Here is a 22,449-nt window from a genome sequence, read left to right as displayed (position 1 = left end):
CCAAATGAATGAAAACAATCCATAGCACAATTATAAAGAACAGAGAAAGTAGCATCCACATCATTTTTTTTGTACTTCAAGTAACATCTCTCTCTAAACAAAATAACATATATGAATTACAGAGATATTAATGCAGTATGACCAAACATGTGAACTAAACATTAGGGATATTTTTATTTTTAAGGCAGAAAATGGAAGAGGAGTTCGGGTAGCATTATTAGTAAAAGGATATTCAAAAACAAAAATCAATGTGATAGTGAATCATGTTATGGAACCTGTATGGGTTGAGATAAGAAACACCAAGGGGCAGAAAAGATTGTTGGGGGCTGTCTATTGGCCCTCTAACAGTAGTGGATAAATCAGAATTGCATGCAAGGAGGGTACAATTGTAACCGTGGGTGACTTTACATATACATTGGACAAACAAAATTAGCAATGGTATAGTGGAGGTGGATTTCTTGGAATGTCTTTATGATAATTCTTTTAGATCCATATATTGAGGAACCAACCAGAGAACAGGCTATTTTAAACTGGGAACTGTACAAGGAGAAAGTTTTAATTATCAATCTTGTTGTGTACCATCCTTTGGGGAAGAGCGACCATGATATAATTCTTCATTAATATAAAGAGTGATGTAGTCAATTCCACAGCTAGGGTCCTGAAACTATATGAAGAGAACTATGAGAGTATAAATTAGCAAGGATGGATTGGAGAACCTTACAAAAAGGGATGACAGTGAATAGGCAATATTTCAAGTTTAAAGAATGTTTGCGTGAATTACCATTATTCATTTCTTTCTTGCACATAAATAAGAAGGAAAGATTGCTCAACAATGGTTTACAAAAGAAGTTAGGGAAATATTAGATCCAGGAGTCTAGTGAGATAGCAGAATTGAAGGAAATTAGTATCAGTATGAAAATAGCACAGGGGAAATTAATGGAGTTAAAGGCTAACAAATCACCAGTGCCTGATAATCTACATTGCAGAGTACTAAAAGAAGTGGCCCTTGATGTATTGGATGTGTTGATGGTCATCTTCCAAAATTCAATAGAGCCTGAAGCAGTCCTTACAGATTGGAGGGTGGGAAATATAGCCCACTAATTTAAAAGGGAGAAAGAAAAACAATTATGGACCAGTTAGCCTTATATCAGTAATGAGAAAATTGCTGGAGTCTATTGTAAAAGACATGATAACAGAGCATTTGGAACACAATAATGGGACTGAACAAAGCCAACATGAGTTTATGAAAGAGCAATCATGCTTAAAGAAAGGTGAAAATACTGCAGTTTTGAGGATGCAACTAGAAGAACCGATAAGGGAGAACCAGTAGACGTAGTGTATTTGAATTTTCAGAAAGCTTTTAGTAAGCTCTCTCATAAGAGGTTATTGAGCAAAGTTGAAGTACATGGAAATATGCAAGGAGGCTTCAAGGTGATAAGTTGAGTGAGTGGGCAAACAATTGGCAGATGCAGTACAACCTGGCTAAATGAGAAGTTATGCATTTGGTGGTGTGAAAAACAGAAAGGAAGATTATTTAAATGGCAATATATCAGGAAGCTTGGATGGGCAAATAAATCTGGGTGTTCTTGTAAAGAAAGACCGGCAGGTGCAACAAGCAATTAAAAAGGCACATGGAATATTGGCCTTCATTACAAGAGGATTTGAGTTCAGAAATAAGGATGACTTGCTGAGAACACACCTGGAGTATGTCATGCAGTTTTGGTCTCTCTACCTAAGAAAGGGATGTACTTGCCACAGAGTGAGTGCAGCAGAATTTCACTAAGCTGATAGGGCCTATATTCACTTGAATTCAGAAGGATAAGAGGGCATCTAATTGGAATTTTATACATTTCAATAGGACTGGACAAACTAGATGCAGGCAGGATGATTTTACTAGTTGGGGAGTGTAGAACCAGTCTTATGATATGGTAGACTGGTTAACAAGGTTAGATCATATGGAATATAGGAAGAACTATCCATTTATTTACAAAATTGGCTTGAGGATGATGGTGGAGGATTGATTACTGGACTGGAGCTTGTGACCAGCAGTCTGCTGCAAGGATTGGTGCTGGGTCCACTGCTTTTTGTCATTTATAGAAATGATTTGGATGTGAATATAGGAGGTGTGGTTACTAAGTTTGCAGGTGACACCAAAATTGGTGGTGTAGTGGACTACAAAGATTACATTGTGACAATACAACATGACCTTGATCCAATGGCCCAAGGAGTGGCAGATGGAGTTTAATCTAGATAAATGTGATGTGCTACAGTTTGGTAGGGCAAATCAGGGCAAGACTTACACACTTAATGTTAAGGTCCTGGGCAGTGTTATTAAACAAAGATCTTAGAGTGCAGATAGACAGGGTAGTGAAGAAGGTGCTTAGTATGCTTGCCTTTACTGGTCAGAACATCGAGTGTAGGAGTTGGGAGGTCATGTTGTGGCTGTACGGGACACTGGTTAGGCCATTTTTGGAATACTGCTTTCATTTCTGGTCTCCCTGCTATAGGAAAGATTTTGTGAAAATTGAAAAGGTTCAGAAAAGACTTACAAAGGTGTTTCCAGGGTTGGAGGGTTTGAACTATAGGGAGAAGTTGAATAGGTTGGGGTTATTTTCCCTGGAGCATCAGAGACTGAGGGATGACCATAGTTTTATAAAATCATGAAGGGCACAGGTAAGGTAAATAGCCTAGGTCATTTCCCCAGGGCAGGGGAGTCCAAAACTAGAGGGTGTAGGTTTAAGGGGAAAGATTTAAAAGGGACCTAAGGGGCAATTTTTTCACAGAGAGGATGGTGCATGTAAGGAATGAACTGCCAGAGGAAGTGATGGAGGCTGGTACAATTACCCTTATAAAGCATCTGGATGGGTACATGAACAGGAAGGTTTTAGAGGGATGCGGGCCAAATGCTGGCAAATGGGACTAGATTAATTAAAGATACATGCTCAGCATAGACAAGTTGGTCCGAAGGGTCAGTTTCCATGCTGTATGACTCTATATGTGGTAGGCCATTTAGGCCAGAGAGGAGGAAACAATTCTTCACTCAAAGGGTAGTGAACTTACAATAATCTCTATCACAGAAGGCTGTAGAAGATCAAGTCATTGAAAGAATTCAGATATTGTGAAGACTTTAAAGCCATTATTTGGTATGGTAAGAAAGTGGGAAGATGGCATTCAGATGGAGGGTCAGCCATGATCCTGTTGAACAGGGCAATGGCCTACTCCTGCTTTTTATGTTTCTATATTGCTGTTTGTGGGCGTTCACTGTGCGCAATCTAGCTGCCCTATTCCCTACAGTAATAAGTAAACTGCAAAAGTAATCGATTGGCCATAATACAACTCGACATGCCCAATTGTCGAGGCACTATCTAAATAGTTGTCTTTCTTTCTTATTATAACTGAACAATCTTTGTGCCAGCTAATTGGCTTATCAGTTGCTGCAGACGTTTAAAAGAATTGCTACTGTGGAAGAATTGTGATCATTTGATTTTGTTTGGCTTCTGTTGCCACTAGTTAAATTATTTTCCTCAAACTGCATGTTTTATAAAAGGCACGCTTGCTCAAATTCCATTCAGTTTGTTAGTTTCGGGGGTAGACTGTGTAGGAATCCCCACTGATTTAGAACGGATAGAAAACCCACCCTAAATCCCTGGACTGCAATGACACCGTGGGGTAAAAAAAGCATTGAGGATTTTGTTAAGGCGAGGACTCCCCCTTTCCACGTCGATCAAAAGTTAATCTTACCTGGTAACTTGGCTTACTCTCCTCTGTTATTAGTTATCTGAAACACCGTAGCGGTTTTTATAATTAAAGTGATTTAAGATTGTGCAGTTTAGTACGGAAATCTCACATAGCTAAGTGTAATTAATAATATCCTGTAATGTGCTTCTCTAAACAAGCTCTTTTTAACAAGATGTGCTCTCAGGGCCGGTAGTGAGATATTTAGAAAAAGAAATTGCCAAAGTCAGGAACAGGTAGTTTATTAATGGCGTTTTGGGAGAGGGGATTCAATAATAGAATTGCTAAAACGTGCTTAGCATGCGATTGCATATTGTTTAATTTGTTTTACTTTGACCGAGAAATGTCGCTGACCGAGCAATGTCACTGCTTTTCATTCTGTTTGTTCAATCGCTCCCACTTCGCTTAGTGGCTTATGGACAACTCATTAAATGCCTAATAGCCCACTATTTAAACACCAGGCTGGGGTCACACTCTATGTTTTGTGTGTTTTTATTCCCCAGCTAGGAAAAAGAAGATGGATAATTTGAAGCGAAAGCCGAAATTCTGTTCCTCCAGATCGGGCTTGTAGATCCCAGTTGGGTGAGGGGGTAGATATGCGGAGAGGATTGGGGGTGGCAGTGCTGGTGGAATTAGCCCGAGCCGCCACCAACAACAACCAGAAAGGACGGATGGCTCCTCGCCACGTTCAGCTGGCGGTGAGGAATGACATAGAACTTTTCCACTTCCTGGGAGATGTAGCCCCCCCCACAGGGAGGAGTCTTACCCAACATCCAAGCTCAGCTCTTAGCAAAGAAAACAGCCAAGGCTCCAGGAGAAACTCAGGATGTGGGGTTCTTTGGAGTTTTAACTTCGAAGCATAGATTTGTCACTCTATCCTTTTGAGAATTTGCCCCCATCCTAATACACAATAGTAAATCTAGTTGCACTTTTTGTTTTACTCTTCACTGGGTGCTCTATGGACTGTCGAAAGTGACCAAACGCTAGTACCACCACCTTGGCTGCTCGCTGTGTTTCGATCCGTTTCTCTTTAATGTTTTATGTCGATTGTCAAAAGTCAAAGTCTTCAAATTTTTTTAGGAAAGGCGAATTTTTTTTTACATAAGATGGATTATTCGTGTCCAATCACTATCTACATCTCCTGATTCAGATTGAGTTTTGAAGAAGAGCCCCTTGAATCGATGTTCACTGTTTTTCTTTCTCCACAGATGCTGCCAGATCTGCTGAATTTCTGCTTTCCTTTCAGATTTCCAGCATCCGCAGATCTTTCTTTTAGTTTGGGATTGTGTCGAGTTGATATTTTTTTAAAAATTCCGTCTCCGGCAATATCGTTAGTAACAATTAGAGGCAGGGGGAATTTAGCAACTTTTTAACAATTTAAAAATCGCTTTTTAAGCGGCAGGCTGTGTTTTTTTTTTGAGCGTTTTATAGCGGCAATGTTTTGCTTTGAATTGATTTCAAATTTGAAAGCAGATGCCCATGTTTAAAGCATTTTTTTAAAAAGAGAAATTCATTTTGCGATAATACCTTAAGGAATAGGGATGGGAGCAAAGCCTAATTCCAGTTTCACCTTGTTTTTTTAAAAAAAAGTGAATTAGACTTCAGGAACAATAGTGTATTGGGGAAGATTCTACAGAAAAGCGTGAGCAAGAAAGTGATTTAAAATCTAAACTGAGGAGGAACTATAAACTTGACAAATATGTGAAAGATGTATGTTAGCAAAAGTATTTGGTCCTCTTGTAAACTGAAATTATGGGGAATAAGGAAATAGATATTGGTCGAGTAATAGAATCTCACAAAACATTGTCCTGGAAATGATGTGAAACCAGGAATGAGGAATTTTTAGTAAATAAAACAAACTCTCCTCACTGTGTGTGGTTCTGGAAGATCAGAGCCATTCTATCAAATTGGGATGGCAAAGATAACTTTGCTATTCCAGAAAGATATAACCAGAATGGGCCATTTGGCCTGTCAAGTCTGCTCTGCCATTCAATCATAGTTGATGTATTTCTCAACTGTTCTACCTTGTTACCCTTAGGTTCTTCCCCCTTACTAATCAAGAACCTATCTGCCTTTAAATATACTCAGACTTGGCCTCCCTGGCTTTTGCAGCAATAAGTGCCCTAGATTACTGGCTGGTTTAAATAATTTCCCCTCATCTCGCTTCTAAAAGGTTGCCCCTTCACTCTGAGGCTGTGCCCTTGGGGCCTAGACTCTCCAACTAGTGGAAACTGCTTTTTCCACGTCCACTCTCCAGGCTTCTGTATTGTCTAAGTTTCAATTAGATCATCCTCTCATCCTTCTAAACTCCAAGTACAGACCCAAAGTCTTCAACCACTCCTTGTATAAGCTCCTTGACACCTCAATCATTCTTCCAAATCTCCTTTGGACTCCTCCAGCACATCTTTCCTTTCAGATACAGGGCCCAAATGCAGCCTGACCAGAGGCTTATACAGCCTCAACAGTACATCACTGCTTTTGTATTGTAGCCCACTTAAAATGATTTGCTTTGCTAACTTAACCTGCACTTAAACTTAACAGAATCCTGAACTAGGATCTCCAAGTCCCTTTGCGCTTCAGCTTTGAGGCCTTTCCCAGAAAATATCTATGCCTGTACTCTTACCTCCTCACAAATTGTATTGCATCTGCCACTTCTTTGCCCACCTTCCTAACCCATCCAAGCCCTTCTGCCTCCCTGCTTCCTCAACACTACCTGTCATTCCATCTATTTTTATCATCTACAACCTTAGCAACATTGCCTTCAGTTCAGTTGTCCAGATTTTGTGTATAATGTGAATAGTTGTAGTCCCAACACTTAATCCTGCAGAACTCCTAAATGATGGCTGCCATCCTGAAAAAGACCCCTTATCTCCACTCTGCCTTCTGCCAGTCAATCCTCTATTCATTCCTGACACCATGGCCATTTATCTTATTTAGCAATCCCCTGTGTGACACCTTCTGAAAGGTGGGGGAAACAATAGACCAGTTAGCCTAATATCAATAATGGGGAAAGTGTTTAGAAAAATGTTGAGAATTTTCTCAGTTAGCTAGATGGTGAGAATGTGGCTCGGACTAACACCTCCAGTACACCGTTTCCATTCTGTGGAATGGGAAATGTTTGTTTGTCCAAACAACTTTAAACAAAGTGGCATACTAGTTTTTATTTATAACACTTTTCAGTAAGCAAATCTTATTGCAAGGGCATTTGAAGACTGTGTACAGCCTTGATCTCAAAACTGAAGGAAACATTATACCTACATGGGAAATGTATTGGATTTACCAGACTGATTACTGGCATGAGGTCCTGCACTTTCTAGATCAAGAAAACCCAGGTTGATTTTCCATAGAATTTTTAAAAAGAGGAAATATAACACTGAGATTCAAGGGCAAATGCTAAAATAATAGACTCCTTAGCCAGAGGAACCACAGTACAGAATGACAGTCTCAATAAGAGTTCAGCCATTTAGGAATGAGAAAAGTCTTCACTTGATGGATGAGATTGTTTACATTCTCTGTTGCTAAGGGGTAGATAGTCAGTCAGTCGGTCAGTCAATATAGAAATATAAAGCAATTCAAGCTAGTGGCAGATATATAGTTTATTTGAATCCCAAAGTTTTGTCTTGGTCACGTTACTCCATTAGCAGATACTGGTTTTTGTGAAACACTCTTCCCCGCTGTGGTGTAAAGTTGTTGCAGAGCAGAGCTATTGTGGAAATGCAAAGTTAATTCATACTCATTCTGGCCCAAAGTTATTTACATGATGAGACAACTTGTCTATGTATAGCACCTTTTTAACATGAGAAAAGTTTCCATGTATTCCACAGAAACATTACCAACCAGAATTGGACTGACAAACGTCCCAAAAGCCCAGTTGAATTACTAGGTTTTAAGGAACATCTTCAAAGAAAGATCGGGGTCTAGCTAGCCAAAGTCAAGTCAGATCCTATTCTGGATCCCCGGCTACCTCAACCAATTTTTCCTGAACTATAAAAACTCAAAGCTAATTTCCCTCATTGGAAAACCAGATTCCATCAGATCAAAATGAGGGCTATATGCAGAGCGCGCACAATTTGAGATGGGAATAATATGAAATGGGAAATATAGTATTTCAGGAACCATGGCAGGAGCTGATTTAAACATATTGCTCCTGACTTTGTCTGATAATAGATTTTTTTTAAAAACTCTGTGCATTGGCACACTTGACAGTGAATGGGCGATACTTGAGGTTATTTTCACAAATACTCACTGCTGCCGTTGGTGAATTCTTTGTCAGGAGCCTCCATCATCCTCTGCTGAAATGAACCAAGCCTCAGGATTTCTAACTCTCACTGGCACCAGATCACTTTCAAATTACAAATCAACTCTGCTCAACTGCACGCATATTCTACTTCAAGGCCAGTCACAAGTGTACATTCATTTTTCCTGATTTATGTTACTGCTGATGATGCCACTTCCATTTTGAATGCAACATTTATTAGAGGTATGCCTGTCGAACACTGTTTAATGTTGCTCACTGACCATTTTCATTCTGAATGCAGTATTTATTGGGTAAGTTTACACTATCAGTCAGTTACAAAAAAACTAGTTCATAACTTTTCCAGTGCATTTTCCAACATCGCATTTAACATCCATTAGTTCTTGGTATCACAATGTTTTCACTGAAGAGCACATGCTTCCATCAAAGGCCTTTTCCATTTATACATCAAATGTATTTAGGCCAGACAAACAGAACTATTCACAAGATCAAAATAAAATTCACTGTGCCTTGGATCCGCACATGAATGCGTTAAAATGGGAACGGAGAAGCTTGTGTCGCTAAGTCACGCTGGCAGCCTCTGCAGTGCCGTCTTTCCAAGCACCTTTTTTTTCCCCCAATATGTAAACAGCAAAATATACTGCAAAGCCTATAAGAATCCTCCAATTGTCAGCATACGATCTGCTATTTTTTAAAGACACCTGAACTTAGTGCTGCTTATACAACTTCTTATTGGATACAGCAATTTGATTAGAGTTCTACTGTACATCCATATCCCACCAGGCATGCTTAAATGGATACTTTGCAAACAACACTTTCAGCACAGTTAAGCTGAATTGGTTTTGTGAAAATGTAGAGAGCATTATCTCTACCATGTGAAACAATATACCATATAATGCATACACTTTTGACTGGACCTTCAGATCATTTTAAATATTGACATACCGTGAAATATATATTGAACATCTAAGATTTAAAAATGCAAAGATAATTGCAATAAAACTTACTGTAAAACATTCTCAACTGAATCATACAACTGAAAATATGAACACAATTTTATTTAATAGTTGTACAGTTAACTATAACAAGTCTTTACTTTAAGGGAGTGCCAATCTTGTACTGTACAAGACTTATTTTTAAATCGCACATCATCCTATATGAGGCTAACCATAAGATATTGTTTGTGTGGCCTGATTTGCATTAGTGTGTAAAAAAAAAAAGTTGTTCAGTACCACAAAATTTAATTCCACTTTTTAGGCCAATTTATATGAATTTTCTGCACGTATTCATCAACTTATTACATACCTCTACAGAGAACATAAATGAATATCACAAAGATTTCTGTGGTATTCAACTGTTTATAAAACATTATCAGAGGTGCAACAGAAGAGTAATGGTAATAGCTTTATATTTTTCAAATCACAGTGTTGGGGGTTTCAATCCATACTTCTTAGCAACTTCTGTCTGTGCATATGCAGCATCACAAAGCGAATACAGATGGGCCATTTCCATTTCTGACTTGGCCAGGTTAATGGCCTTGCTAAACATATCGATGGCCTTAGCCAGATTTCCTCTGTAAACAGATTTTAAAACACATTTTAAGTTAGGATACAAACGCTATGAAAAGGTGGTGAATTCTGAAAAACAACTTAGACAATGTGACAAAGTTTATTTTCTTGAAAACAAAATCTAACAACTATCAATAGATGTAAAATTCTGTGGGTGGAAAATCATCATCAATTTAGGCTTTCTAATTACTAATAACTTGATTCAAATATTAATGTTCATAAAAATGTGCTTTGCAAGTATATGACTAATACTCCAGAATCATAGAATCCCTACAGTGTGGAAGCAGGCCATTTGGCTCATTGAGTCCCTCCAAAGAGCATCCCACCCAGATCCACAACCCCACCCACCCTATTCCTATAACTCTGTATGGCCAATCCACCTCACCTGCACATCTTTGGACTGTGTGAGCAAACCCACGCTGACACAGGGAGAATGTGCAAACTCCACACGCACTGTCACCCGAGGCTGGAATCAAACCCAGGCCTCTGGTGCTGTGAGGCAGCAGTGCTAACCACTGAACTACCACGCTGCCCACAAAGACAGAGCGACCCTAATGTTGTACCAGTCTTACTGTGTACTAAGAGTACGATGCAATCATTAGCAAACATCCCACTTCTGACCTCATGATACAGGCACAATAATTGAAGATGGTGGATCTAAGACAACACAAAGGAGCTCCTGTAGCGAGGCTGAATCCATGCTTATTGATCTCCACAACCAACCTCCTGTGTGCTAGCTCTATAATTTAAACTATGCAAGTGCTACTCAAGCTGGTCATACTCCTTTAGCATAATCTCCTTCTCAGTCCTATCCATGTTGTACCTACGTGGGCCACTAGAACTGGATCCTTCCCCTCCTACATAAAGTTCCTTTCCAGCTCTGATGTAATCTCTTAAATGAACCATGAAATCAAAACAGCAAAAAACTGAAATCTAGAAATACCCAAGCAAATACTTGGCAGTATCAGTGGAGAGAGATACAGAGTTAACATTTTGAATCCAATTTGACTCTTCTTCAGAACTGTTGATTGTGGTACTGGCAGGGAACACAAACTATGCTCGCAGTTGAAAAGATCAGTGTTTATTCCCTGAATTATATTGTTCTTGACTACAAGTACATTCCTTTTCCTTTCTCCCACTTGAATTGGTTCCTGCATCATGATGCTACAGTATGTTCATCTTCCACAATGCCCCTCCTTATCCACAAAAGTTGCAAAAAGCTTTTAACCTGTTGGATAAGTCCAGCAGATGAGGTCTCTCCATTGCTACCTTCTGGATCCCCATACCTGCCTTGCTTACAGTTATCTCCAACTTTTCCTGAATTTAAACTAAATGAGAAGTTTCTACTTTAAGGAGTGTTACTTTCTCCTAGGGCAGAATGGCCAGGTAACTTTGCCCCTCCACGATGTATTACAATGTTTAAATTTTGGATCCAGCTCCATCAATTCAGAGCTGAAGTTGCTCAAAGCTGCAAACACTTACTGGCTGCCATGAAGTGCACAGATTTCCACAAGTTCCTACATGCTGCAACCGTGATCATCTATCTGACCACCTTTATTTTACGTAACTAATTAGTTAGCATATTATTTCGCTATTGTCTATGGTTCTATGATTGACTTTACCTAGTCACTATAAATTTAGGACTCATTTCACTATTATCAGTTTAAACTGAGGTTACAGGTTAAAAAAATCCTATAAAGCTCTGCCAAAAATTATGACAGGGTCCTGTACAACACAGCCTATGGTACACTGGTGCACTGAGGAAGTTCTAACTTGCTTTGTCTTACCCATAGCAAGTCCAAGCCCACATTTTGTGCCTCCTAGCATTGCTAAACACGGCACACCACAACTGTATAGTTCAGGTGTGATGTTTGAGTATCCTATTGGTTGTATGGCACAGCCACATCAGCAGTCAACACAATATAGAATTAAAAGCAATACACTTTAGTTGATCCCACATCTAAAAATTTACAGTAACTCCAAAACCTAGCCCTGCAGTGTCGTGGAAGAATAGGATCAGAGTAGTCAAATTCAAGAAAACACCATCACCTCCAAGTTCCCTTTCAAGTCAGAAACGATCCTGACTCGGTCTTATACCATCACTTGTTATTCACTGATGGACTAAAGTTTTGGAATCCTTCAATACCATAGCAGAAATATCAAAGAATCTGCAGCAGCTGAACAACTGTAGGAATGAGCATCCCAACAGAAAACAAAGTTTTTAAAGAAATGCATCTAAAATCATGTGCACTGTAAAAATATCAGCAAGATGAAATGTTGGCATTTCTATTTGACAGATGTAATCCATACCAGATTTATGAGTCCTGAAACCACACAAATTTTGCAACAGATGACAATTGAGTATTTTCCAAACTCAAATAGTAGAATCACTTCTCTTTTTAAGAAGAAATAAAAGTTTTAAGAGACAAAATTCTGTGGGAACAAAAATAGTTAATAAATTACCTCTGGACTTCGATAGTACCCATGGTCTCATATGCAAAATCACATTTATTATCAATCTCAATGGCTTTGCTGATTAGTTCCAAGCCTTTGTCCAAATCCTGTTTCCACTGAAGCTGAAGTAAACTAAAATAAATTAAGCAAATACCATGATGGCATCAACAGAAAAGTAGGGACAATTCAAGTAGTCATTTGGGAGAACTTGAATATTTCTTAAAAAAAAAGTTGCACTCATCTTGCACTCATCAATTCACAAGAAATAAAAATGTAAAGAGTAAACATTTATACTAAGAGATATTCGACGGTTGCCAACTGGACTCTGATTGGTAGAGATATTGTCATTAATACTGATTGACAGTTAACTGAAAAAGTCTATTTACATTTTAAACCAGCAGGTTGACACTGATTATCAATGCAATGAATGGAACAAGAAAATGGCTCTCATCTAGTTTGTTGAGTTAAAATAAGCGCAGTGTGTTCAGATGTTCTTCTACAGAGGGCTCTGTGTATTAATATACATACTTTCTAGTAGTGCAAGTGTACCATGCCAGCAGCCTAACAATCTTAAATTGGCTGTCAGTGGATTTTACTGCACCAAGATTTAGCAAATTCTGTGCAATCACAGAATCACATCTAATGTCAGACACTATGCTTTTTGAGTTTTGCAATGGTCAAAAGCTTGCTTATTGCAAGACTTTGGGATGAACAGCTTATATACCCAGCACCACTCTAGCACTGAAATTCAGATACTACTTTCCTCATTTGTGTGACTGATGGAGTGTACTTTTGACTGAGCTAACAGCCTGTTATCTGTGCACACCACTTGTGTTGCTACTGAAATAATAGCAGTATGAAATAGCCAGCTTCATTTGGTGCTCAAACATTTGAGATATCTTAACCTTTGGAGGGGATTTACTGGACACTTTTCTGACCACAAGTGATACACTTAGGCCTGTTAATTAAGTTGTATGATATACATCAAGAAATGATCTGATCAGGGTAGCCATTGTCCTACACGATGGATTTGATGTGCTTTTTTTAAGCATCACGCTTGTGCAGTGCACAAATGGCTCAGGCGTCATTTACCAGGTTTCCAATAAGGCAAATCACATAATATAAGAACTAGGTGCAGGAGTAGGCAATTCAGCCCCTTGAGCCTGCTCTGCCATTTAATATGATCATGGTTGATCTCATCTCAGCCCAACTCTATTTTCGTGCCCATTCTCTGTAATCCTTCAATCGATTACTTGTAAAATCAAAAATTAAAAATAACACACGTAACTTAAGAATCCCAATGTATATGTTGACTAGGGAGGGTAAGGTCCCAGTGGGTTTACCTATAAGCACATGAACTGCGGCAGTTCAAGAAAGCAGCTCACCATCTGCTTAAGGACAAGTAGGGACAGGCAATAAATGCTGGCTTAGGCAGCAATGCCTAGGCCCCATTTGAATAAAAAATAAAAAGACAATTGCAGAGAACACTGGCTGATTTCTCAACAAGCACATCAAGGAAATGGAGGTCATTTGATTGCTTAATTTCAAAGGTGAATTTAAGTGCAGGATTGAGCCTATTAAAACATGCAAGGAAATTCTTAAGTGCAGCTGCAGATTCAAATATAGCAAACATGTCACATACATATTAGAAATATGCAAGGGCAGGTGATTAAGTGTCAATCCATCAAAGACATTTCTTAAATCAGTAACGTAGTATATATATTTCAGTGCCAAGGTGTTGCTAAGTATAGAGGCAATACGTGCCAAAGACTAGCAGATCATATCAAATAGCATATCCTTTCGGCTGTTTGCAACAAGCAAAGTTATGACCATAGGCAACCAACTGGTGCTTCCAAAACTCAAAAAGTGTCCATCATTAGATGTGATTCTGCGACTATAAAACCAAGGAAAGCAGTCGTGTAGTGATGTCACTGGACTAGCAATCCAGAACCCCAAGCTAATGTTCTGGGGACATGCGTTCAAATTCCACCATGGCAGGTAGTGAAGACTGAATTCATTAACATCTGGATTAAGATCTGACACACCAGTGCTCAATAAGCACTGTCAATTGTTATAAAAATACATCTGGTTCACTAAGTCCTTTAGGGAAGGAAATCTGCCATCCTTACCTGGTCTGGCCTACATGTGACACCAGACCTACAGCAATGTGATTGGCTCTTATCCCCACTCTGGGCAATAAATGCTGGCACAGCCACATCCCATGAATGAATCAAAAAAAAATTGCTGAAGAACATGTTAAATGTGGGAAAGATTATGCAGAAAAATGTAAGAACATACATGCTGGTGCACTACAGTGCCTACAGTTCTGGTCACCACACTACCAGAAGGACGTGGACGCTTTGGAGAGGGTACAGAAAATGTCTACCAGGATGTTGCCTGGTATTGGGGATTTTAGCTATGAAGAAAAGTTGGACAGACTGCATTTGTTTTCACTGGAACACAGGAGATTGAGGAGCGACCTGACAGAAGTTTATAAGACTGTGAATGACGTGGATAAAGTGGAAAGTATGAGGCTTTTTCGCCAGGATGGAGGGGTCAATAACTAGGGGACACAGGTTCAAGGTGCAAGGGGGGAGCTTAACAAAGATGTGTGAAGCACTTTTTTCACACAAAGGGTAGGGAGTGTCCAGAACGCATTGCCAGAGGTGGTGGTGGAAGCAGACACAATAACAATATTCAAGGAGCATGATCGTAGATCATAGAATCCCTACAGCGTGGAAAGAGGCCCTTTAGCCCAACAAGTCCACACCGAACCTCAGAGCATCCCACTCAGACACATCCCCCTATAAGCCACCTATTCTACACATTGCTGAACACTATACAGGCAATTTAGCATGGCCAATCCACCTAGCCTGCCCATCTTTGGACTGGAGGAGGAAACCGGAGCACCCGGAGGAAACCCACGCAGAGACAGGGAGAATGTGCAAACTCCACACAGACAGTCGCCCGAGGATGGAATTGAACCTGGGTCCCTGGCACTTTAAGGCAGCAGTGCTAACCACTGAGCCACCATGCCGCCAAGCACCTGGATGAATACGTGAATAGGAAGGACATAGAGGAATACAGATCCTGTAAGTGAAGACAGTTTTAGTATGGAAGGGCAAAACGTGACTGCATAGGCTTGGAGTGTCGACAGGCCTGTTCCTGTGCTGTATTGTTCTTTGTTCATATATTGAATGTTACATTTACCAATACCAATACAGAAATAACACTAATATGAACAATGTCATGTCATGTGTGCTGTGCTCAAAGGCAGGACCTTATTGTTGATAATGCTTCACCCAGAGCCATTTTCTTGTAAGAGTGTGCTAACTGTGGTTTGCGATTGCCTTTCAATCTCAGGGGCAGGGCAAAGAAGCAAGGGCCAAGTCTTCCTTGGGCAAAATAGGTTATTCTGAACCACTCGCTAATCATTTAGCTAACTGAGTGAACCGATCCCCATTAACATCCATAACTAAGTTAAAGTGAGGGAAGCCATAGCCCCGAATACCTGTCACACACAACTTCAACATAAATATGTATACAAAAATTCAAACTCCTATTAAATTTTTATTTTTATAGGTCTCATTATTACAGGCTCTCGGTAAGGTTTTCTTTTCCAATCATTAGTTCCTTTCCTGGATAAAAATGCAGAGTATTATTTTGTTTTTACTTTTCCACAATGTAGCAGAGGATTAACTGGAGTGTTTGCACAATATATTTGACTCTGACATCCAAAACAGCAGAGGTAAAATTACTGGCCTTGATCTAATTACAGATCACTTACCCTTTGTGAACGTATGTTGTTGCATTGTCTGGTTCCAGTTCAATGCATTTATCGTACATTTCATCTGCTTTGCTAAAATGTTGCTGGTCAGTTAAAGCCTAGGACAAAAATTTTTGGTCAAGTGTTTCATTTTTATCTTACATGCATCTAAATACAACTTAGCACAGATTAAAGTTCAGAATAAAACAAACCAAAAGAACCGCAGATGCTGAAAATCAGAAACAAAACACAAATTGCTGGAAAAACTCATCAGGTCTGGAGCATCTGTGGAGTTCTGAAGAAGGGTCACTGGATCTAGTATGTTAACTCTGATTTCTCTCCACAGATGCTGCCAGATCTGAGTTTTTCCAGCAATTTCTGAAGCCGAATAAGAATGTACTAATATAACAATAGCCACACCTTCAAGCCATTCCAAATAACTAAATTCTTTTGAGGTTTGGTCACTGGTATTACATAGAAAACACCAGTCAATTTGTGTACAACAAGACTGCAAACAACCATATGCCAAATAATTTGTTCTGGTGGCATTTGTTAACACAAAGTATAAGCTAGGACACCAGAAGATCTCGCCATTCTTTAATCAATATGTGATTGTTCACTTCCATCTGACAGATGGGGCACAATACAACAGATTGGAATGGCTTGATAATTTGGCCAAAACCCAGACACTGTCCTTTAAGTAATTGGAGGCTTAAATGAGACAACATTGTTTGTATCTTATAAGGATGAACTAAATGGGGTCAGTGCCTTTCCTAAGCATATTTTGTGACCTTCAGAAGAAGCAAAATTTTACATTTACATTAATAATTTGAAGGACATAAACTTTAATGAAATAAATTTGCTGATTTTGCAACTCAGATCAAAGTCTTCAGATACTGAACGTTCAATTCTCACGTGATAGTTGAGGGGGGTAGTCAGTTAGCTCAGCTGGCTGGATGGCTGGTTTGTGACACACAGTGATGCCAACAGCATGAATTCAATTCCCGCAACTTCTGAGGTTACTACCAAGGACTGCCCTTCTCAACCTTTCCACTAGCCTGAAGTGACCCTCAGGTTAAACTACCACGAATTTCTCTCTCTCTCTCTAATGACAGCGCAGCCCTATGGTCTACTAAGACTATGGTGACTATCCTTTTATCAGTGTTCTTTAACTTACTTGATCAGCGCAGATGCTTGAAATACACTTTTGAATGCTGAAGGCTTACCTGAGCATACAATGCATAACCCTCTGCACATTTGGGAAAATTTTTAATTACATCTTCAAATCCTTTTACAGCCACTTGGATCTGCAAAGGATTGCTTCCAGTGTAGGCCTGACGATACTGGAGTAAAACACATGACAGAATGCAATTCAGTTGATAGGTGATCCAATGGAGTTGAAAACATTTTTGTTGATCATGTGAATTTTTTTCTCTTACATCTATAAAGATCAACTTTATTTAAGATTTAAATGTGTCAAGTTGATGGTTGTTTGCATCAAATTTTTCAGTGCCTACCACTAAGTACAATGTGTTTCCACGTTAAGGGACTTACTTCCTAGATTTCTAGAAGCTTAGTGTTAGATTATGCTAACAATCACCAAACTGGAACACACAAATTAACTCAGATGGTAGACCAAATACCATTACCAAGATCTATAGCTATTATGCACATTGGCATAAGGTCAATTCAATGAATCATAATAGGCCAGTGAACCTTGGCAAGAATCAGGATGATGAGGAAGAAGTATCCGAGTGGTTAAGGACAATATCCTAAATGATAGTTTATTACTGATGTCAGGAGGCCTGCAAAACATTCAGCGATGCAAAGGCATGTCACTTACTGGTGAATAACACATCAAGGTTCCACATCATAGGGTAAAGGTTGAAATGGTAGAGGAGATGGAACAGGGGCATTTAGATGTTTAAGGCAGGATAATAGAATGCTTCACTTTTACAGATATTACAATGGGCAAAATATACCTGGAACCAGGTTTTGAAGTCAGGCAGGTGATTGAAAACGGTGGCAACCGTTACAAGGTTTAACAAAGGGTGAGACAAACTGGAGTGTCCAACAGCATCCAGACTAAACCTGTTGTTGTCTTCCAGATAATGTGATAGGGTAGGCAATGGCCTAGTGGTATCATCGCTAGACTATTAATCCAGAAACCTAGCTAATGTTCTGGGGACCCAGGCTCGAATCCCATCACATGGCAGATGGTGAAATTGGAATTCAATAATTAAAAGAAGTCTGGAATTAAGAATCTACTTATCACCATGATATAATTGTCAATTGTCGGAAAAACCCATCGGGTTCATTGATGTCCTTTAGGGAAGGAAATCTGCCACCCTCACTTGGTCTGGCCTACATGTGACTCCAGACCCACAGCAATGTGGTCGACTCTCAATTGCCCTCTGAAATGGTCTAGCAAGCCACTCAGTTGTACCAATCGCTACAAAGTCTCAAAGATATGAAACTGGACGGATCACCTGGCATTGACCGAGGCACCGGAAAAGACAACAGCTGAAACAGCCCTGTCAATCCTGCAAAGTCCTCCTCACTAACATCTGGGGGTTAGTGCCAAAATTGGGAGAGCTGTCTCACAGACTGGTTAAGCAATAGCCTAACACAGTCATACTCTCAGAATCGTACCTTACAGACAATGTTCCAGACACCACCATCACCATCCCTGGATATGTCCTGTCCTACTGGCAGGACAGACGCAGCAGAGGTGGCGGCACAGTGGTATACAGTCGGGAGGGTGTTGATCTAGGAGTCCTCAACATAGACTCCAGACCCATGAAGTCTCATGGCTTCAGGTTAAACATGGGCAAGGAAACTTCCTGCTGATTACCACATACTGTCCTCCCTCAGCTGACGAATTCACATTGAACAACACTTAGAGGAAGCACTGAGGATGACAAGGGCACAAAATGTACTCTGGGTGGGGGATTTCAATGTCCACCACCAAGAGTGGCTCAGCAGCAGTACTACTGATCGGGCTGGTCGGGTCCTAAAGGACATAGCTGCTAGGCTGGGTCTGCGGCAGGTGGTGAGGGAACAAACAAGATGGAAAAACATACCTGACCTCAACCTTACTAATCTGCCAGCTGTAGTTGCATTTGTCCATGACAATAGCAGTAAGAGTGACCATCGCACAGACGTCATGGAGATGAAGTCCGCCTTCACATTGAGAATAACTTCCAGTTGTGTTGCGTTTGGCACGATCACTGTGCTAAATAGGACGGAGTTCGCACAGATCTAGCAACTCAAGACTGGGCATCCATGAGGCGCTGTGGGCAACCAACAGCAAAACCGTACTCCAGCACAATCTGTAACCTCAAGGCCAGGCATATCCCCCACTCAACCATTACCAACAATCCAGGGGATCAACCCTGGTTCAACAGAGAGTACAGGAGGCCATGCCAGGGGCAGCCCTAGGCATACCTGAAGATGAGGTATCAACCTGGTGAAGCCACCAGGCAGGACTACTTGCACACCAAACAGCAAAAGCAGCAAATGATAGACAGAGGTAAGCGATCCCACAACCAACAGATCAGATCAAAGCCCTGCAGTCCTGCCACATCCAGTCATGAATGGTGGTGGACAATTAAACAACTCCCTGGAGGAAGAGACTCCACAAATATCCCCATCCTCAATGATGGGAGAACCCAGCACATCACAAAAGATAAGCCAGAAATGCCGAGTGGATGCTCCACTGGAGCCTCCTCCAGTGGTCCCCAGCAATACAGATACCAGTCTTCAGCCAATTCGATTCACTCCACGTGATATCACGTGACAGCTGGAGACACTGGATACTTCAAAAGGTATGGGCTCTGGCAATAGTTGTAAAGACTTGTACTCCAGAACTTGCCGCTCCCCTAGCCAAGCTGCTCCAATACAGTTACAACATTGGTATCTATCCGGCAATGTGCAAAATTGTCCAAGAACATCCTGTACACAAAAAGCAGGACAAATCCAATGTAGCCAATTACCGTCCCATCAGTCTACTCTTGATCATCAGTAAAGTGAAGGAAGGCGTCATCAACAGTGCTATCAAGCAGCACTGGGGAGACAATGGCCTAGTGGTATTATCGCTGGACTGTTAATCCAGAGACCAAGACAACGTTCTGGGGACCCAGGTTCGAATCCCACCACGGCAGATGGTGGAATTTGAATTCAACAAAATATCTGGAATTAAGATTCTAACAATGACCGTGAATCCGTTGCCAGTTGTTGGAAAAACCCATCTGGTTTACTAATGTCCTTTAGGGAAGGAAACTGCCATCATTACCTGGTCTGACCTACATGTGACTCCAGACCCACAGCAATATGGTTGACTCTGAACTGCCTTCTGGGCAATTAGGGATGGGCAATAAATGTTGCCTAGCCAGTGATGACCTCATCCTGTAAATGAATAAGAAAAAGAGCACCTGCTCAGTGACGCCCAGTTTGGGTTCCGCCAGGGCCACTCAGTTCCTTATCTCATTGCAGCCTTGGTTCAAACATGGACTAAAGAGCTGAATTCCCGAGGTGCGATGAGTGTGACAGCCCTTGACCGAGTATGGCATCAAGGAGATAAACAAGAATCAATGGGTATCAGGGGCAAACACTCCAGTGGTTGGAGTCATACCTAACACATAGGAAGATGGTCGTTGTTGGAGGTCAATCATCTCAGCTTCAGGACATCTCTGCAGGAGTTCCTCAGGGTAATATCCTAGGCCCAACTATCTTCAGCTGCTTCATCAATGACGTTCCCTCCATCATAAGGTCAGAAGTTGGGGATGTTCGCCAATGATTACATAATGTTCAGCACCATCTGTGACTCCTCGGATACCGAAGCAGTCCATGTTCACATGAAACAAGTTCTGGACAATATCCACACTTGGGTTGACAAATGGCAAGTGACATTCACTCCACACCAGGCTATGACCATCACCAATAAGAGACAATCTAACCACCACCCCTTGACATCCAACGGTGTTACCATCACTGAATCCCCCACTATCAACAACCTGGAGATTATCATTGACCAGGAACTCAACTGGACTCACCACATAAACGCAGTGGCTACAAGAGCAGGTCAGAAGCTAGGAATACTGCGGCAAGTAACTCACCTCCTGACTCCTCAAAAGCTGTTCACCATCTACAAGGCACAAGTCAGGAGTTTGATGGAATACTCCCCACTTGCCTGGAAGAGTGCAGGCCCAACAACACAAGAAGCTTGACACCATCCAGGACAAAGCAGCCTGCTTGATTGGCACTACATCCACAAGCATCCACTCCCATCACGTCTGAAACTCAGTAGCAGCAGTGTGTACGATCAACAAGATGCACTTCAGAAATTCACCAAAGATCCTCAGACTGCACCTTCCAAACCCACGACCACTGCCATCTAGAAGGACAAGGGCATCAGACATATGGGAACACCACCACCTCCAAGTTCCCCACCAAACCACTCACCATCCTGACTTGGAAATATATCGCCATTCCTTCATTGTTGCTGGGTCAAAATCCTGGAATTCCCTCCCTAATAGCATTGTGGGTCAACCCACAGCTGCAGGACTGCAGCAGCTCAAGAAGGCACCTCACCACCACCTTCTCAACGACAACTAGAAATGGGCAAGAAATGCTGGCCGGCCAGCCAGCAATGCCCACGTCCCACAAAAATGAATAGAAAAGAAAAAATACTGGGTAGAATATAAATCAAATAGCAAACCCCAGTCAAATTCTAATCAACCTCAAATGGGTAACTCAGTATGCAGCTACCAGCAATGAGTCAGTTAGAGATATTACCCTGCTTGTTTTTTGTAGTTGTACTGTGCAATACAGCAGTTACGACAGTGAAATTTTCTGAACAATATTAGAACGAGACTGCTTACCAGTGCAAAACATTTCTGGGCCTGAGCCAGAGCAGAGTCTGGTCGCAGTCTGATGCACTCATCAAAATCTTCAACAGCTTCTTCAACATTGTCAAGTAAAATCTTCAGCTGTAAACAAAATTTAGCATCAATGTATAATCATCTAATCTGCACTGAATTAAGGCAGACTACAGTGTTCTTCCCATTCTCTCACTCTTTCAACATTTCTGAACAGAAAATGGAACAGGCAAAGGAGGGGATAAAAGGGTTTCAGCCCAATCTGTTCATTTCCCAAACAGCTTTTCCCACCCACTTTTGATTGGGAGTGTCTTTTGGAAGGCAGGACTAACAGCTTTGTAATTTCTACCTGTAAAGTTTATTCAAGTTAGGATATTCAATAAATGCAGTCATGGCAATAGTCTGATTTGAAACAAAATAAACAAATATCAGATTATTGCAATAAAATTGAGTGAGAGATCCATTTCTTCAATTAATGAGAAATTTGCTAGGTGTGATAGCTGTAACGAAGACAATTCTTTCAGATTGGTTCAGGAAATTGCAGCTCTTACCTGTCCTCGATGATGGTACACATCAGCATTTTGAGGGTCAATATCAGCAGCCATGTTGAAATCTTGTGTAGATAACTGAGATTGCTGTTGCTGCATATACATGCTTCCACGCTTGATCAATGCATTGGCACGCAGCTGAAGAGCAAAAACAGTAAAACATCAAGAGATAGTAGGTACTGCAGATGCTGGAGAATCTGAGATAACAAGGCGTAGAGCTGGATGAACACAGCAGGCCAAGCAG

At 40.7% G+C, this 22,449-nt stretch overlaps 1 protein-coding gene across 1 annotated transcript in view; it reads right to left on the bottom strand.

The window, feature by feature from the left end:
* Window positions 1-8,255: 8,255 nt before the first annotated feature.
* The window catches only part of tomm70a (translocase of outer mitochondrial membrane 70 homolog A (S. cerevisiae)), a 38,368-nt gene continuing 24,174 nt past the window's right edge, over window positions 8,256-22,449 (bottom strand). Inside the window, exons 7-12 of the mRNA XM_020516517.2 lie at window positions 22,209-22,343; window positions 21,661-21,768; window positions 17,005-17,121; window positions 15,800-15,897; window positions 12,022-12,144; window positions 8,256-9,563 (exon numbers count right to left, since the gene is read on the bottom strand). Of these exons, the coding sequence (XP_020372106.1) occupies window positions 9,410-9,563; window positions 12,022-12,144; window positions 15,800-15,897; window positions 17,005-17,121; window positions 21,661-21,768; window positions 22,209-22,343 (735 nt within the window). The 3' untranslated portion in view covers window positions 8,256-9,409. The remainder of the gene's footprint in view (window positions 9,564-12,021; window positions 12,145-15,799; window positions 15,898-17,004; window positions 17,122-21,660; window positions 21,769-22,208; window positions 22,344-22,449) is intronic.

Source organism: Rhincodon typus, chromosome 11, assembly GCF_021869965.1.
Source record: "Rhincodon typus isolate 14 chromosome 11, sRhiTyp1.1, whole genome shotgun sequence".
Lineage (NCBI taxonomy): Eukaryota > Metazoa > Chordata > Chondrichthyes > Orectolobiformes > Rhincodontidae > Rhincodon > Rhincodon typus.
The sequence above is the reverse complement of the archived record's forward strand: the minus strand, read 5'-3'. Positions and strand labels throughout refer to the sequence as shown.